The following is a 20,034-nucleotide window of genomic DNA, read 5'->3' on the forward strand; positions in this document are numbered from 1 at the left end:
CATTGCATAAAGGTAGTTTGCTTCAAATCCCTATATGAAGTCATTTTGATTTAACTTTGACTGATAGTAGCCAGAAAGCAGTAGTGTCAAAAAGAAACACAACACATAGGTGTGACAGTTGTATGAACATTTCAACCCAACTGTTTTCTACTAAGAACTTATTTTCTATTGTTTTCTGTTTTGGTAACTCATGCACAATGGTGGCTGAAGAAAGAATTTCATTACATGCAGTTCAACCTCTGCTAGTCTGTAATTCCCTTATTGGCCTAGTCTTTTGCCACCTATGCAGCTTTTTTTGTTTGTTTTTACTGGGACCCACCCATCTTACTGCCGTTAACAACTGCATATCACAGACAGAGGGACACAATCTCAGCTACGCTACTATTAGCCATCACCTTGCCATCCCCACTAGCTTTGTGAAAAACCTTCAAGGAGTTATATGCTGAAAAACAAAAAGAAAGCAGAATTAAGGTTACTGCGTGTTGCTTGCCAAGAATACTTCCAGAAAATAGAAGGTTAACTGTTAGGTTACATGCTAATTACCAGGCACATTTACAAACAGAAATCCTGGTAGGCATCAAGGAAGCCAAAGATCAACCAGGCTTTTCCTATCTCTGCAATTAAAACATATACCGGAAACATTTTAAAAAGTTTTTCATGCAGATTCCCCTACTCTCATTCAGAAGTTAGGCAGGAAGGAATTCAGTTTCTAAATAAGCTTGTGAAGATGTTGTGTGGTCCCTACAATTTCTGGCAAAGGTTGACTAAAGCCAGGCATACTGTTCTGTACTCTTAGAATAACACAAGCCATTATAAGCTTTGTTCTTCTAACTCTGAAGAACATTGATGGAATCCACTAGTATTTGTATCTAAAGACCTTCTGCTCACTGGTTTCTGCAGCTCATCACTTTCTTCATATGTGGCACACACAAAATACAGACACATAATATTTACAGGCAGCTTCTAGCTTTCTTGTACAAAAGCCTAAATTAATCTCTCTAGTTACAAATACACTTCACATTCATTTAATTGCCAATACTAGTTTTTAAAGCCTAAAGACTCTGCAGAACCACACAGAAAATATGCTTCTATTATTTAATTTGAAGAAAGAAAATTCTCCCTTAAGATCATCTTAATTTCCTTGCTATTTTTTCTGAAGTAGATGGGTGCTTTAATATTTTAGAATTACCACAAAATAAATCTTCAAATTATGATTCGTGACCTGACCATTACAAAATGTGACAGCGAATTAACCAGTTTATACGATGTGAAACTCATACAGTGGTTTAAAGAGTCAGGTTTTAGTAAAATGAAAAGGTATTCCACAAATTACATACTCACTTGCTGAAATGAGTATGAATTAAATCTTAGCTAGGGAAAGGAACAGTTCATTCTTTGAAATAAAAAGTACCATAGACTTTGTACACTTGCTGGTAAGCATTAAAAGACTCAAAAGCAGCACTTACTGATACAATACAATCTATTTTGAAGGCAATGTAGTGTTTTGAAAATATGAAAAAAAAAATAAAAACAGTAATCATGTATATAGTTGCATAATTTATGTTCCCCACTACTGAATGAGGTCAATTTGCAAATAAAGGTAAGCATTCAAAAGACATACAAACTTTATGGGTAGCAAAGCGTATTCCAACAGTACATTCAAAATCTGAATCAAAGAACTGTAACAGTGGTTCAGAATACTCAATGTACCAGACAGGAATAATGTTGCTTAAGAAGCCATCAATGCACTCTAGAACAATACAGTGAACCACTTCCATTTTCAAAGTGATTTCATTTTCAGTACAGTTTACAAGAAATTAAGACCAGCTATGAACTTTCCAAATACAAACTCATAGGTTAATAAAAGTAAAACTAGTCTACACGATGTTTTATAAGTAACCTTGGAAAGAGGTTCATAGTGCACAGAAAGGACCCAAAACAACTGCTTAGCACATCCACAGAAATCCTAACATAATCCTATGAAGTGTTAAAAGGCAGCAATATCCTTCTGTTCCCCCAGTGAGGTAGAACAATTAACCTTCTTAACACGCCACTCTGGTGCAGATACGGATTTTTACAGTATTTCTTTGTTTGTTTTTGGTAGCAAATCCAGGACTACATCTTTATTCCCTCCTGTTGACTAAGTTGTGATAGTGTTTTCTTAATACGTAAAGCTGTTAGCCTAGCAGCTCCATTGGCATACCAGCATTCCCGCATTATTTTTGCCATTACTCGTAATGCCTGCAAAAGAAAAAAATTATGTGCATTTCTGTTCCCATGTAACCTCTGTTCTGTCTTAGTCTCTTATAACATATTTCTAAAGTCTGTTACTAGTACTACATTGGCATCTTGTATAAGAAAACTCAAATCTTATTTTAAATAGTCTTTTTCTGTAAATAAGAGAACGCTAGTATTAGCACGTGCAAAAGTATTTTAACAAAATTTAATAGCTTGTCTGTAACTATTTTCTAAACTAAATTTTTGCATTACAAAAATACACTAAATTTGCTCTAAATCCAGGTAAAAAGCAGTAGTAAAAAAGAAGGAAGCACTCAATATTAGCATGGAAATGCTGTGTAGCTGAGAATGTACTGAGCAGGTGCTGATCTTTTCTCTGCTAATCAGCAATAAAACCTGAGGGAACCTTGTGAAGCTGCAATATGGTAGATTCATTCATGTTGGATATCAGGAAAAGGTTCTTCACCACAAGGGTGTGGTTGGGTACTGGAACTGGCTCCCCAGGGAAATGGTCTTGGCAGCGAGCCTGCCAGCATTCAAGAAGTATCTGGACAGCACCCTTAGTTATATGGTCTGATTTTCGGATGGTCCTGTGTGGGGCCAGGAGTTGGACTCAATGATCCTTACAGATCCCTTCTAACTTGTGCTAACCTGTAATTCTATGATTCTAGGAAGATTAACTGTATCCTAACCAGATGCTGTACAACCTCCTATTACACTATTTATTCACAATGACACTTCCTATACAATGTTATTGATACTAGCTTTTACTTATATTACCTTCACCTATGCTTCACAGGAATGAATACTAGAATCCTCTATAGAACATTAACTATTCACTTCTATAGGACTTCCTTAAATACTCGTGAATAATCAAAGTTCAAGAACATTCAATAAAGCCATGATGATTAGAAAAAGTTTTCCCACAGGCAATCTTTCTCTCTTCCACAATAAGTACAACTTCTAAGCTGCAGAAATCAATTAAAGCTCTAATGTTCATTAAAACAGCTTTAGAGAGGTTAGACAATACCTCACAGCTCTGCCATCTGTTTGGAATATTGGGCCTTAACTTCTGCTCACAAACAACTTTTTTCATTTCTTCAACAGAAGGATCTGAAGGAACTAGGTCATAATATGGCAACTGGTAATCTTCATGGATTCCTGTAATTGGTTGAAAAAAATCATTTATTTTACCTAGCACTGAAATATCCACTCTACTTTTTACTTATGGCTCTTACTGGTACCATTTTATTTTTCTGCTTTTATTTTTATAAAAAAAATACATCATCACTACAATAACATTTAAGAAAAATCCTTAAGTATTTCTTTACATTACCTTTGAAGACTTTTGAAATACATGTATTTGGAAAAGATAAAAGCTTTGTCAAATCTTTATATGCTATACTAAAGAAATCTTTTGGAAACATACAATTTTGAATAAACTGTACGCTCTACATAAACACATGCCTAGGTCTTAGTTGTGGTGTTTGCCCCTTGATCTCAAGGGCATTTAACTCCAGTCTTTTATTCTCTTTATGTCAAAGTTCTAGAGAGAAAAAAACAAAAACAAAACAAAAACAATAAAGGCAGGACTATTTCCCATATTCTTCAACCAGTATAGTTCATTATTTTACACAGAGGTGGAATCAACCAGACATCATTTACAGGATTTAATAATTAGTGTCTGAAATACACTGCATTGCTCTTAGAGAAAACTGCTTAATCAAGCTTCTATATGCAAGGTTCTGTAAATTAGAAAATTTGAGAGAATTATAAGATTGCTACATACCACCGATTGAACATCGTCGAGCTATTTCCCAAAATACTAATCCCATTGCATAAATGTCTGCTCGTTTGAATGACTCAAAATGTTTCATATTTATGGAATCATCTAAAACTTCAGGTGCCATGTACCTATTTGCAATAAAAGAACAGAAAACATTTGATTTCATAAATACCACCTGTAGAAGAAATTCAGTGTTACTGTTCAGCTCAAAAAACATTTACATGAAAAGGGAGACAGACAGAAATAATGCACTTTACTAAGATTAAGATTTTCAAAGTTTACCTGCATTTGGCATATACATTTACATAAACAAACAAACAAAAACAACAAAACAAAGCATTAAAATAAACAGCTGTAAGATTTAATGTAGTCCTCAAACAGAATTTATCAGGGATAATTAGATTTGATTATTAACAGAAGACACACTTCACAATTTAGAACACAGTAAAGAAAACAGAGTGCCAATTTAAAGAGCAAGGGAATGAAGAGTAGAGAATGGCTTGAGTTGGAAGGGTCCTCAAAGATCATCAAGCATCAAACCCCTGCCACAGGCAGGGAAGCAATCTGCTAGATCAAGAATTAGATCAGATTTCCCAAGGCCCCATCCAACCTGGCCTTAAACACCTCCAGGGACAGGGCATCACCACTGGGCAATCTGTTCCAGCACCTCACCACTTTTTTCTCAGTAAATAGCTTCCACCTGATATCTGATTTAAATCTCCCTTTCTTTAGTTTAAAACCATTCCTGCCATCCCTATCTACCTGTGTAAAAAGTTCATTTCCCTCATATTTATAGACTCCTTTAAATATTGGAAGGCTGCAATGAGGTCTCCCTGCAGCCTTCTCTTTTCCAGGCTGAACAAGCCCAGTTTCTTCAGCCTATCCAGGCCTTGGATCATCTGTATGACCCTTTTCTTGACCCTCCCCAAAACCTCCACATCTTTCCTGTGCCGGGAGCCCCAGACGTGGATGCAGTACTCCAAATGAGACCTCATGAGGGCAGAATAGAGGGGGACAATCACCTCCCTTGCCCAGATTGCCATCATCCCTCTTCTGATGGAATCCAGGATACCATTGGCCTTCTGGACTGCAAGTAAACACTGCTGGCTCATTTTCAGTTTTTCATCCACCAGGACCAGTAAGTCCTTCTCAGCAGGGCTACAGGGGTGAAAAGTCTCAAGTTTTCACAAAAGACAGAACCAGAAAGAATTCCCACATAAAAATACATGGGCAGCAGTTTAGTTAGTTGTTCTTTACACAAAAGAGAGTAGATCAGCAGGAAAAAAAAAGAAAAAAAAAAAGGATTTTTTGAGAATGCTTCTGCGGTATAGGGGAAAAGACTTGCGGGAGATAACACTAAAAGGTAGTTGGAGGGTGAGAGCATTTGCTTCATTATGGTTAACCAACTAAAGATCTTTCATTGTAAAGTAGATAAACAGAAAGCAATATGAAAAGGAACAAGGGGGAGTAAGTAAACGATGAAAAAACAAAGAGCCATAACCATGGTAGACACGTGGTAACTGAGACAGTAATGATGACCAAAAGCCTCCAGCCACTGATTGATGGGCTAATAAGAAACTTCAGGCATAGCTTTCAAGAAGGCCAGTCTGGACTTTTTAATTGCTATTAAGCATGAAAGCAAGGGAAACAAGACTGTGGATATTCATACTGTACTGTGGGACAACATGAAACTTAACAAGCAGTGTTTAGAAGGATGGAACCCTAAAGGAGCAAAACTGAGGGAATACATAAGAAGACCTAACAAAAGGGCCAGGTGCATGTGAACAGTTGCCAGACAGTCTGCTTTTCTGATCAAGCCTGGTCTCTGTCTGCTCATTGCTATATTAGTAAATTTTTTAAACTATCATTCTAAATATCATTTGCCATCCCATACTGCACATGTGCTCTAAGGTCTATATGCCACAACTGGAAAAAGGTGTGATTCAGAGCAACTAGAATCAGATCAGGGATAAAGGTGCCACTCGGCCTGGAGTGCTGTCAGCTAGAGAGGAAGAATGTCTCAGCAGCTGGAAAGGGAGCTACACATCCTAGAAGCATGCACCCAAAGGTCTTTGGAGCATACATCTGGAGTGATAGCTCTTGTGGGAGAACCAGCGTGAGTGAACTCTGGGCCCAGTAAATGCAGTTAAACAGTGGGTGAAGACATCCCTGAGACTGGGTTGCCAGCAACTGGAGCAAGTTGTAGTCTCACTGCCAGTGCCAGCAACTCAAGCAAATGAAGGTTTCTGCTTCAGACACTGGAGTGGGAACATGGGTTATAGTGCACATAGTTCCAGTTTACAGGTACCAGCTTCTTGCAGGACTGGGATAAGAGAAGAAGAGTAAGGGGCTCTCAGCATCAAGAGACTGAAGATGGGATTGCAGGCCACTAGTAACATCCCCCTGCAGATTAAATGCTGAGCACATGAGGTCTCAGATAAAAAAATATTCTTAAGAGTTCCCTGGAAACAATCACTCTGCCTTGTCTGCCTTATAGTATTTGATTCTTCATGATGTAGTCAATGCATCCTACCATAAACCAACATGCATATTATACATACCAGGTGGGTATTTTTTTTTTTTTTGAAAAGTAAATCCAACATGAGTTACATGCTCTGACAATCATGCTTACAAGTTAGTCTTCTAAATGCTCCCTGCAACAGCAAATCTCTTATAGCTGTTCAACAGAGAAAAAGAGATCAAATACTGCTTAAGGTATCTAACGGAAGGTTACCTTTATTGGTAGTACTTAATGTTGGAAGATTAAGTAGCATGCCAGGGCAGAACTCACTGAGTTAGTGACAGCAGCCTGTGGTAATGCTGCCTGAAAGAATGAATGGTATTTATCTGTCAACAAGGTTGTGATATTGATTTCTCAATCTGGTATAGGTCTGACAGATAAACCTAGTAAGTAACATTTAGCAGATTCTAGTGCATCATTCCACATCGCTGCCTCATCAATCTCAAACTGATGTACAAATGAAGCAGGCAAACAAATGACATCAAGGCTCTAGAGACCACCACAGTTACCAGATAAAAGAAAGTAACATGCATAGATTACTGCAATGTCAGCCAACAGTTCTACTTCTGGAACAGCCACAGAAGCTTATATACAATTTTATTCAATCAACAATAGTACAGCTTAAAGACTTAAAAATGCTAGGACTCCATTTTCTTAGCACCAGAGATAGCATGTAAAATACAAGACTGGAAGTGACATACAAAGAAGGAAGGGCTGTCAACAAGAACACAAAAATATGCACTGACCACTAAGGGTTGTTGACGAGAAAGTTCTCCTGAACAGGTACATAAGGCTTACCTTGACTAATTACTGAATGAAATGTATTTATAAATTTATACATCACAGTCTTTAACAAGTCTCAAATGATCCTAGGCCATCTACATTGAAAACTTTAGTCAATACAAATGCAAAATTATAATGAGCATTTCCTGATTTCGACAGGGACTTTGCACACGTATACTGGATTATAATCGTACATTACTTCATGTACAGTATAGTGCTAGAGTGAAGAATATTTAATCTATCTCAAGATCATATGGGAACAGTGGGGACAAGAATACTGAAGGAACCTGAAGGATAGGGGAAATAAGGACAAAGCAAAATATCCCAACCATGATGCTAGTCTGCTAAGCATAATATCTTACTCAAGCACTAATGGAGATGTCTTATTTCCGTACGTCATCCCAGGGACAAGAATTTTAGCAGAAAAAAGATCCCAGAGGCCTGTGGTAATTGTTTTGAACTCATACCCTCAAAGAAGACCAGAAAACAAAGGAAATCCTCCCTCCTGAAAATGTGACTTCTAAGAGGAAACTTAGCTTGCACCCTAGACCATATATTTTACTGCAGATAATCACTGGAAAAATATTAACTTAGTTGACTAAGTCTCTCTAAATTTGCATACAGAGCTTCCATGCACAGAAGAGATACCAGCACTGCTACTCATCAACTGAAGTAAAGTTGTTACTGAAACAGTGAAAGCTGAGCTTTACTATGGAAAAATAAGTGAAGATTCAGCATTACTTACCTAAGAATACACAAGAGGGAAGAAGAAGGGACCAAGCCTTTTTATGAGAATGAACAATTGTCAAAGTGACTAAAGTCTAAAGTGGGCAGTGGACTTAGTCCTGCTGCTGCCCATTGCAGAAAGAGAGCTGCTACATCTTCAACCTTGTGAAGAAGCATGAGGCAATGATTAGTGAGGATTTTGAGGAGGAATAATGCCCAGTATTTTGTAATCTAGCAGAAATTCAGAAAGTAAATCATCTGACCACTTGTGTAGTATTTTTATATTTGGTAAAGGAGTAAGAAAAGCAGAGCTTTAGAATGAAGTAACGGTAAGTAATTTCGGCAACGTAACTGTCAGTAAAATAACTTGCATTGAAATTTCTAAAAGCTTTGCTCACACATACACACATAGTATCACTCACTAATATGAAAAGAAAAAACTAAATCACTTTTAATTTAACAATCAGAGATCACGCAACATCAGTACAGAATATTCTCCAAGACAGCTAGAGCATGTGGCTGAACTGAAAATTGCATAGCCCTAGATCACAGGGTTTCCACACATTTCTCAGTAACCGATTTTAGCACTTAGTACAAGTAGCATGCACTTGTATGCAAGTGCAATTATACAACTCTGAGAAGTTATTTTGAGAATGAGAAAATCTACATTTCTAAATTTAGAGGTAGATTTTTATTTTTTTTTTAAAGGAGTTATTGATTCTTCCATTGATAATTCTGTTTATGCAATAGATGGCATATAATAGAGGCAGACTGCCTTTTTTTTGTATTTCTCTCAAAAATGTAACTCCATGAAAGTCTGTGTTCAAGACAGCACTTTGTTCTACCATATGGGCTTCAGATCTGTAATAAATAAAATTCTGTCCCCGAAAAAAGCAAGGAAAATAGACAAGCAAAAAAAGTACACTTTTTACTTTCACTATCAATATCCTGTCTTACATGCAACCAGACAGCAACAAGGCAAAAAATACAAAGACGAAACAAGTGAAACCTCTACAGTCATAATTTCTGAGGTGTCCCAAGTGTTTTAAAATGTTCAAACATTTCATACACATGCTAGCAATAGAACGCAACAACCAATGTGTGCTTTAAATACAGTTTGTCTAAATCACCAGCTGGAACACAGTGTGCCACAGAACTTTAACTGACATTGTTTACATTTACTTGCTACTTCAGTTTGTAGCTACAAATTTTCTAAATTGAAGAAAAAGCAAAGCATTTTATTAAGAACACGCCTAATACATCACACTAATAATTTTTACCTTTTTGTTCCTACTCTGTGGTTGGGGGCAATGTCAATTGTGTCTGTAGCTGAATCATGCCTAACTGCCAGCCCCAGGTCTGCAATGCAGCATGTTCCATTCTTTTTTACCAATATGTTTTTTGATTTCAAATCTCTGTGGGCAATCGCTGGTTTGCCTGCAAAGAATAAAACAAATCAAAACATGTAAAAGATGATTGCTAATATTCTAAACCTGGTACAGATTTTGTTTCAAATTATGGAATCCCTTCCAGTTCTGCTACTTTATGAGCTCATTCTCAAGGAAATCCCTGAAATCCTTCACTGTGGACTAGCTAGCTGACTGGAGAAGTGCACTAAATGCTTACTGTATTACCCCAGTCTCTGTTGCTTCCCTCCCTCATCTAATGTACATATATACAGTACACTAATACTACTTGCTGTCAAAATACTTTTATCTCTTGAAATAAATCCATAATGATTCCACAAATCAAAATTAGGCACCACATAAGTGTTTTGTATGAAAGATTATTACATAATCACAAAAACTGAATATATCACAGAAGGGAAGGTTAAAAAAAACTCAAGCCCCCAGAATACCTCAACAGATCATCAGTTAGGAAGTTACAAGAGATATCAGTAAAACTTCATATAGGTATTAACAGCAAGGAAGTTTATGTGAGTTTATTTTCTTTGTAAGCTTTGGAAGAAAACCAAAATGATTTTGCAAGAGCAGCCATTTTAGCATGTAAAGGAGTATGGCTGGTGGGTGACAGCTGAAAGAAAAGATGTGGTAAGCAAGAAAGAAGGGATAAGCATTCAAGTATAAAATATTTTCAGAAGTTCATCCCCTTGTTGTTTTTTTTAAGTAGAAGAAAAACTTTCAATTTCATATTTTCTCAGTAGAAACTGATACTGAGACACTGAGACACACTGTCTACATAAAATTAAGATCTTCTTTTAGTTCAGAAATTACTATAGGTCTTAAACAGACATTTTTCAATTAAAATGGCTCCCAAAAGATTATAAAAATATTTTTTTCCGGCTATCTGCAAAAAAAAACTAGTCTGAAAGAATTTAAAGTTCTAAATAAGACAATTACAGTAGAAAGAGCTAAGTGTCATTAAAAACAACAACAACAAAAAGCAGAACTATTTAGCCATGTAACAGACTGAACAATTTTAATATTACCTTGTGTGCCTACAATTTCCATGTGAAGATGAGCAAGGCCACTGGCTGTGGACAAAGCTAATTTTATCATTCCTTCCACAGTTACTGTATACCTGTTCAGGTAATCAAAGAGCGACCCATGTTCGTGATAATCTGACACCAACCACAATTGCGTCCATGTACCATTGTCTGCAAAACAACATTGGCATGAATACCATAAACACAAAAATGCACCCATAGACCCCACACTTATACAGTGCTAAGGAATTACAAACTGTTTCATAACCTCTGCCTGTTGGACTTCAGGTCTTTACTTCTTCCTCTGTAATGGGCTGGTCTTACCACACAATGAACATCTTAGGGAATATTCATTTATTTAAATTAAAAAGCAAACTGCAGAAGCTGATGTCACTAATGTTCCTGCTTAGGGAACAGCACAAATGCATGATGCAAAGCTAATGAAACCAGAACCAGTCTAGTTTAGTACAAAGTTGTCCAGACTATCTATAGAAAAAAACAAACCCATCTAAAAACTTCTGCAAGTCTACTACATGTATATAGCTTAACTTGCATAATTTATTACTGGTTTTTTTTGCTTTACCAGGCTAATTATTTGGGTAGAGTGTTTAAAAGAAAATAACCAATTATCTCCTGCCCTTAATAATACTTCTGCACAACTATATGCTTTCGCAAATCAACTTTTTAAGTTTTATAACTCCTTCAGTCTCTCTCTGTTACCTATCCAGCCTCAGCCTGTGACACAGTATCCACAATGATGAGCAGCCATTGTATTTTTCTCCTGTAGTGGTGACTTGCAAGCAGAAATCTGTCATTTTATCTCAAGAAATAAACCAAATCCCACCACCAGTGACCTTGAATTTGCTGGCCAAAACCGAGATTTTCAGAAAAAATAAGGATAAAAAGAATGAAAAACACTGGTTACGAGAAAACCAGTTTGCTATACGATTTTCCACTGAACTATGAACTGGACAGGCTGTAATACATATGCAAATATCTCAAGTCACAAAAGTGACAGGTAACAACTAAAGTCGTTCAAACCATAAAAATGATGGACATACTGTCTTGAAGTTTATCCACATAAAGACAGCTAATAAATAAGTCAAATCATGGGGAAGAAAGGCTTTTTGACCCAGGAAGCTGAAGTATATCCACAAAAGAACAGTCCTGTCACTAAGTAGTTTTTCTGATTATTTCTTTACTAATGAAAATCTCAAGACAGATCTGAAAAGTACTTCTATAGCTACTTTTGTAGCTATATTTCATAATTATGAAATTGTAATCCAGGACTTCTATCCTGAATTACACAGCCATTACTCCCTAATAACAGGTGAAAACTCAAGCTAAAGATACAAAGAACAAAATCTGAAGAATAGGAAGAAGGGAATGAAGCAATTAGTTCCTATCATAAATATACTGGTTATCAGTCTGAAAGGTATGCAGCTTCTTACAATTCTTTTTTCTTCCTCCAGTCTCCTCAAAAACACACTTGGCTCAGAAAAGTCAGAAGCACAGCACGCCAGATCTGCAGATCACATACTATATATGTTTAAGTACTATTGTGTGGGTGAGAAAACTTTAAAGAAATGCTTCTATTTGAGTGTTTCTAGAGAGGCCAGAGTTACTATTAAAGGAAAAACTGCATCACTAATAATACATTTTTAAAATCACCTGAACACTTCAGGGCAGGAAAATAAAAGTCTAATTTACATTAAATCAATTCGTATACTAGAAAAATAGTTCTAGTTTACTACATTTATAGTTTACTGTGAAATAGGCTTCAAATGTAACTTCACTGAACCAGTTTTATAGAACTACTAGAGAAGGATAAGCATTTACAGGCACAAAAAATATTATTTTCAATATTTATATTCAGTAAGCTCAAAAAAGCTGTAGGAGTTCAAAATGAAATAACATAGTCACAAGTCAGAACATTTCCTTACGTTTAGTCTCCTGCTTCACCAGTTACATTCCCAACTGACTGAACAATGCCTAGACATTAACACTATATACACTGTCATATGCACAGTGATTGACTCATCTTCTATGTTTCTTATGAATGGGATTTTTCACTGTGTATTTAAATTAAGCAGTAAGTACAGAAGTCCAAGAGCAATTTAGTTTAAGCTGCCTACTAGATCTATTGCATTTCAAAGACACTAAACTGCTTAGTGTTACTGTGTTGAGTCAAGACTATATTGTCTATGCATAAAGTTTTTTCCTCAGAACTCCAGGTGCTCATCTAAGAAGAGATCACCCTTCTAATTACAGATCCCTGTTTTCTTTTGTACAACTCTACTACCTGGCAAGGTGCAAAATCATAGGATATTCCAAGTTGGGAGGGACCCATAAGGGCAATCAAATCAATTCCTGGTTCCATACAAGATCACCCAAAATCCAAACCATGTTTCTTTGAGCACAGTCCAAACACTCCTTGACCTCCAGCAGGCTTATGTCATTATATGGAGAATGTGCTACAGTGCCTGACCACCCTCTGGTAATGAAGCTTTTCCCAAACCCCAATGTGACCCTCTCCTGATGCAGCTCTATGCCATTCATTCTCTTGGGTCCTGTCACTGCCATCAGGAAGAAAATATCAACACCATCCCTTCTGCTCCCCTCATAAAGAAGCTGTAGTCTGCCATAGGGCCTCCCTTGGGCTAAACAAACCAAGGGAATTCATCCACTCTTCGTAAGTTTTGCTGTAAAACTATTTGATGGTGAAAGGTCTATGTCTTCCGTGCACCCAATACTTCACACAGCGATCAAGGTGAAGCCTTACCAGCTTAGCAAACAGCGTGACACTCCCTCCTCTTAATCAGCTGGCAGTGCCAGGCTTGATGCACTCCAGGACACAGCTGGCCCTTTTGGCTATCAGGTCATGCTGTTAACTCATATTCAACTTGCCATCAGCCAAAACCTCCAGATCCCTTTCTGTGGGTCTGCTCTCCAACCTCTCGTTCCCCAGTCTGTACATTTATTCAGGGTTACTCCGTCCCAGCTATAAAAATCCAGTGCTTACTCTCCTTCATCTTCATGCAGTTGGTAATCACTTCACCCTCCAATTTGTCAAGATCTCTCTGTAAGGCCTTTGTACCCTCACTGGAGTCAACAGCTCCTCTCAAATTAGTATCATCTGCAAACTTACTTAGTATACCTTCAAGTTTTGTATTCAAGTCATTTATGAAAACATTAAAGAGAACTGTCCCTAAAACAAAGCCTTGCAGAACCCCACTGATGACTGGCCACCAGCCATTTACTGTAATCCTTCGGGACTGACCATAAGACAACTGCTCACCCATGCCATTATGTTTATGTCTAGCTGCATGCCAACTGCTTTGTTCAGAAGGATACTGACAGAAACAGTTTTGAAAACTTTACTGAAATATGAAAAGATTATATTAACTGATTTTGTTTGGTCAGTTTGGTGGGTAATCTTACCATAAAAAGTGATTAAGTTTGTTAAACAAACTTGTCACAAATCCTTGATGACTGTGGACAATGACTGCACTGCCTTTCAGATGTTTTTCAGCAACTCTCAGAATATCTTAATTTTGCCAGGCACTGAAGTGAGACTGATAGGCTTGTCATTACCAATTTTCTTAATCATGGAAATTGAATGTTTGTTAGCTTCTGCTTAAATGGCATTTCTCTAGATTCTCAAGACCACGAAAAATAACTGAAGGGTCTCAAAAAATAACATCAGCTATCTCTTTGAGAACCAGGGATGAATTAGGTCTCACAGATTTATGTGCATCCAGCTAAAGCAGCAAATCTAACACAAGGTCAGAGCTGACTGGGAGTTTATCATTAACACAGTCACAGTGCTCTAACTCAGGGCTCCAGGAGTTCCAGATGTTCATCAATGCTCAAGACAGAGGCAAAGATGACTTCAAACATCTCTATTTTATCTGCATATCTATTCGTAAGGCATCCATCCCCATCAAGTAGTGAAACAATTTTATCTATGATCCTACTTTTGCTACTGACACATTTTATAAAGCCCTTTTGGTTGTTCCTCACAGTACTGGTCAATGTCAACTCAAATCAAGCTTTGGACACACAAATTTTCTTCCTACAATGACAAACAGCATCTCTGTATTCCTCCCAGGCTTATTTCCATTGGCTTTTTCTTTTTCCACTTAAGCCCCAGAAGATGATCCCTGCCCTGTCTGACTTCTGACACAGTGGAATTGTCTGTGACTGGCCTTAAAGAGGTGACACTTAAGAAGAAACCAGCACTGATGGACCTGAATGCCTTAAAGAACAGTTTCCCAGGGATCCTGCCAACTTGTTCCATGAACAGACAGAAGTCTGCACTCCCCATATGTAAAGTTAAAGTTTCGGTGGCAGCTTTCCTCCTATCAAAGATTCTAAACTTGACAAAGTATTATGGCCACCAAGTCCAAGACAGCCACCAATTACAACTTCACTCAAAAGACCCTTTCTGTTTACAAGTAACAAACTTATGTGGGAACCTTTCCTAGCAGGCTCCCTTAGTACCTGTAGCAGGAAGTTGCCACTGACATGCTTTAGGAATCTCCTGGACCTGTTTGTAGCTGCTGCACGGCATTCCCAGTTAACACCTGGCAAGTTGAAATCATCCATAAGAACAAGGGCAACTGACCTAGAGGTATCTCTCACTTCCTCTAAATACTCATTCATTGATGTCATTATTGTGGCTGCATGGATAAGCACAGATTCTCAACCACGCCATCATCATCTGCGAGCTCTCTATAGTCCAGCCCCTTCCTCACAGACAGTAACTGCCTCCTGCCTTGCTTTCCCTGCCTGTCCCTTCAGAAAAGTCAAGAACTGTCCACTGTGACACACTAGTCACAGGTCTCTTCTTAGCAGATTTCACTTATTCCAATGAGATAAAGGCTTTGGGACTTAGCTAAGACTTCTTGCTCCTCTTGCTTTATTCCTCATGTTGCATGTACTACCATAGAAATGTTTTAGATGTGATCCAGTGTGCATAGCACCTTGTGGAAGAGACTAAAGATCATCATTAGCATGCAGCCTTTCAAATATGGTATGCCATTCCATACTACATCACTGGTGAACTTGGTCTTTCCCATTTCCTGAATCTAGTTTAAAGCTCTATAAATCAGTTCTGCTAAGTCCATAAGAAAAAAAAGTCATAGAATCATAGGGGTTGGAAGGGACATCTAGAGATCATCGAGTCCAACCCCCCTGACAAAGCAGGCTCCCTACACCAGGTCACACAGGTAGGCATCCAGGTGGGTCTTGAATATCTCCAGAGAAGGAGATTCCACAACCCCCCTTGGGCAGCCTGTGCCAGTGCTTCGTCACCCTCACTGTAAAGAAGTTCTTGCACACATTCGTGCAGAACCTCCTGTGCTGCAGTTTCTGGCCATTCCTCCTTGCTCTGTCTCCACACACTTCTGAAAAGAGTCTGGCCTCGCCACTTTGTCCCCTACACCTCAGATATTTATAAACCTGGATCAGGTCCCCTCTCAGTCTTCTTTTCTCAAGGTTGAACAGACCCAGTTCACTTAGCCTTTCTTCATAGGAGAGATACTCCAGGCCCTTCACCATCTTTGTGGCCCTGTGCTGGACTCCTTCCAAGAGATCCCTGTCTTTTTTATACTGGATAGCCCAGAACTGGACACAGTACTCCAGATGAGGCCTCATCAAGGCAGAGTAGAGGGGGAGGATCACCTCCCTTGACCTGCTGGCCACACTCTTTTTAATGCATCCCAGAACGTCACTGGCCCTCTTGGCCACGAGAACACTGCTGGCTCATGGTCAACCTGTTGTCCACCAGGACACCCAGGTCCCTCTCTACAGAGTTCCCCTCCAGCAGGTCATCCCCCAGCCTGTACTGGTGCATGCAATTATTCCTCCCTAGGTGCAAGACTCTACACTTGCTTTTGTTAAATTTCATCTGGTTTCTGACTGCCCAGCTCTCCAGCCTGTCCAGGTCTTGCTGAATGGCAGCACAGCCTTCTGGCGTGTCAGCCAATCCTCCCAACTTCAAATCATTTTCAAATCATCTAAGAAAGGAGCTTCCCTTCAGGTGCCAGCAGGCCAGTGTTGTACAGAAAAACCCATAATCAAGAAGCCCAAAACTCTGCTGGTGACTCTAGCCTTGAAGCCATGAATTCATCAGCTGGGTTCACCTGTTACTTTAAATATTGTTCCCTGCTACTGGAAGGATAGAGGAAAACACTACCTGATTCTTTAACCAATTCCCCCTTGGCCCTAATGTCCATTTGATTGCTCCTGGACTTCTTTTTGCTACTCCATTCATATTTAGTGTTTTTACCTTCTTTCCAAATGAAATAAATAAATAAATAAAGCTTGGCTTATTACCCTTTCTGAAAGAAGTCTTTTTTTTCTTTTTTTTTCTTGGTATTATGTATGTTTGCGGCCCTCAGCTAGACTGTAAACAAGCCATGGTCTTACATACAGGCTTACATGAATATTATTAGATACAACAAGTTGAAATGTAGCAGTAAGAACACTGGAGTTCAGCTTTTAGATGGAACCCACTGGAGCATTTACACCTTACTATATTTGACAAGCTAAACATTTATATTTCTTTAGTGACATAAGCAGAACACAAACTATTATGAATTTATTAAGTCTTAAACTGTTGACAGTGTGGTTAATTATTACCTGGTGACCCTGAATGTTCTGGCTGCATAGAAAACAGCATCTGCCATGAAGCTCACAATTACATGACTCACATTATTAAGTATGAAAAAGTAGTTACACTGTCATAATTACATGTAGTGCACAACTTTCCATAACTTTCCATAAGGTAACCTAATTTATCTAGTACAAACAGTATGATCAGAAACTTCAAGCAATTTCAGAATGGTCAAAAAAAAGAAAAATACTGCAAGAATCTAGGTATCTTCTTGGAAACCAATTTAAAGGAGTTAAATAATTTCATCCATTTGCAAGAAGCTTTCTGAAAACATTTTAACATCATGAAAATAACTTGAAGGCAAGAAGTTACTTTCGCAAGACTAATAAAATTTGAAATTCTAAATAATCTTTCAGATTTGTTTTTATAACACTGATTATAGAACATGAATTTGAAGCAATTTAGACAGTCTCCATCTGAATAATATTATTTCTTACAGTTGCCTTATCAAACCTATGCAACCAAATTTCAATTAAAATTAAATTGATTTCACTAAGGTGAAAAAAGCATTTTTCACACTGTTACTCACAAAACAAAAATCTGGACTGGTGCATGTTTGTCCATAAGCCAAATACTAAGTTTTAAAGTTTGACAGTACTGCTTGGTGATGAGAATTCTTACCCCAGACTTATGTTCCAAGTCAAATGTTTAAAAGCTACAAAAACTACCAAATTTCTTATGTTCTCTAGTATAATGCAGTAAAATGTATATCACTGTGCTGTGAAACATCTTTTTTGAAACTGAAACTTTTTTTACTTCCAGAGAAACAGCTTGACTACCACACTAAGATGATCATTTGAGAAACTAATGAATGACATGTGATTTGTATAAACTAGCAAGACCATCCAGTCAATTGCCTTCTTCTCCAGCTAATATCAGAGCTTCAGACAGATAGGCAAAACCATTTCTCAAGAGCAAGGAAACTGTGCTCATTCCTCTGCAGTATGTTGTCTAACATTCTCAGAAATAGACTTATCGTATAAGACAGGCTGATTGAACAAAGCTTTTACTTAAAGAGGTACAGCTTTTATTAAGGCGAATGAACAGAAGTTGAAGTACTTGAATGCATAAATTTACCTGCAAGTATGTAGTGTAGCTTCAGCTTACATATAGTATGAATACAATTATGTCTATGGACATCTGAACTCGTGGTATTAATTAGCACTGGGAACAGAAGTTACTGCCACTGCTTGTAGACTACTGCAGATACTTGACACGTTAAAATTAGCTATCAAACAAAACAAATAAAAACAAATAAAGAAGCCACAAAAACCCCAAACTACATGCTTAGGTTGTTCAGAACATGGAGAAACATAGCTCCAGAAGCCTGTAGAAATTACACCTCACTAAGTATGCAATCCTTTTTTTTTTCAATTTTTAATCTAAAAGATGTAAAGAAAAAAATACAACAAAAATTAAACATATCAAATTAAATGTTCAAGTAACTGTTTTTTTTTAATTCTTAACTGTATACTCACAAAATAATTTTTATAATTACCATTCTGAGAATACAACAATCAGCAAAATTAATTAGTAACATCTCTAACCTTTATTGTCCGCAGCTATGAATCCAAGAATGTTTTCATGTCGTAGCATAACTGTTTGATAAATTTCTGCCTCTCGAAACCATGAGCGCTCTTCTCTTGAAGAGAAGATCTTCACAGCAACTTCTTCTCCTCTCCATTTCCCTCTCCATACTTCCCCAAAGCGACCCTTGCCAATACTTTCTTGAAGTACTATAGTTCGTGCAATTGTTCTTTGTACGAGTAAAGGCAAACCTAAAAAGAAGATTTAACATTAAATTTAAATATCAAAGGAAGCACTTAGCGTAAGAACTAAATATATTATCCATACGCCATTGAGATATTTCTCTTAAAATACACAAACTTTAAGATTTTGACAGCTTGCTGAGAACTTTTAACAAGCATATGGGCAAGATGTTGCCTGCAATCTTAAAAGCCAACACCACAAAAATTGAATCATACTATGCTGCAAGCTGCCTCTACAGTCATTCAAAGGAAGGCACAGACTTTCTGTTTAGAGATGACACAGAGATAGACAACAGGCAGTGACACAACATGAAACACAGTCAAATGATATACAAAACATGAAACAATCAGGAATATGGGTAGTTTTTTTGTTTGTTTGTTTTTGTTAAAGATCTGTCCATAACTCTCTTGGCAAAGCCATACAAGAACATGTCTGCCACTAGTCCACTTACTTGATTTCTTGCTAGACAAGACTTGATCAGTTTCTAAGTTGAAGTTAAAACATGCTTATCAGCAACACTGTCAAACATTCATGCTGATGCCCAAGTACACTAGCAGCCTGTTAGTACTCTCAAACACCTCTAACACTGGAAAACATCCTTGTAACATTTTCCCCATTTCACAGGTCACTCTTGTGCACTTCACTAGCATTATACTTGAGAAAAATGCTTAGATTCATGCAGGATTTACAGCTTCAGAACATCTACATGCTTTCAACTCACTGCACCTCATAACATGCTGCCATGAACTTACACAATAAACAAGAAGCACTGGTATCCCCCAAGCAGGGTGGGTTTTTAAGTCTCTTCTAACTAAGAGGCTTGTTGTAGAATTCTGCAGTGATACTACATTACAGGATGAATCCATCAGCAAGGTTATCTGCTCACAATAAGGTCTTTTGATACTGGGTCATTTCACTTATATCAAACACCTGAATCTATTACTCTATAATCAACGTTCCGGTAGCTGACAGAAAAACCTATATATTTTCCATTTCCTTAAGCTACAGAAAATAAACAACAACTAGAAGCCTGAATAATTACTTTCTCTCTGAACATTCTTTGCAAATAAGATTTCTGAACATTC

At 37.6% G+C, this 20,034-nt stretch overlaps 1 protein-coding gene across 1 annotated transcript in view; it reads right to left on the reverse strand.

The window, feature by feature from the left end:
* Positions 1–301: 301 nt before the first annotated feature.
* TGFBR1 (transforming growth factor beta receptor 1) overlaps positions 302–20,034 on the reverse strand; it is a 34,183-nt gene continuing 14,450 nt past the window's right edge. The window contains exons 4-9 of the mRNA XM_065753043.1: positions 18,727–18,957; positions 10,504–10,671; positions 9,335–9,491; positions 4,028–4,152; positions 3,269–3,399; positions 302–2,241 (exon numbers count right to left, since the gene is read on the reverse strand). Of these exons, the coding sequence (XP_065609115.1) occupies positions 2,116–2,241; positions 3,269–3,399; positions 4,028–4,152; positions 9,335–9,491; positions 10,504–10,671; positions 18,727–18,957 (938 nt within the window). The 3' untranslated portion in view covers positions 302–2,115. The remainder of the gene's footprint in view (positions 2,242–3,268; positions 3,400–4,027; positions 4,153–9,334; positions 9,492–10,503; positions 10,672–18,726; positions 18,958–20,034) is intronic.

Source organism: Cyrtonyx montezumae, unplaced genomic scaffold (genome assembly GCF_038088225.1).
Source record: "Cyrtonyx montezumae isolate F1298 unplaced genomic scaffold, pur_monq_1.0 scaffold_8, whole genome shotgun sequence".
NCBI classification, from domain to species: Eukaryota; Metazoa; Chordata; class Aves; order Galliformes; family Odontophoridae; genus Cyrtonyx; species Cyrtonyx montezumae.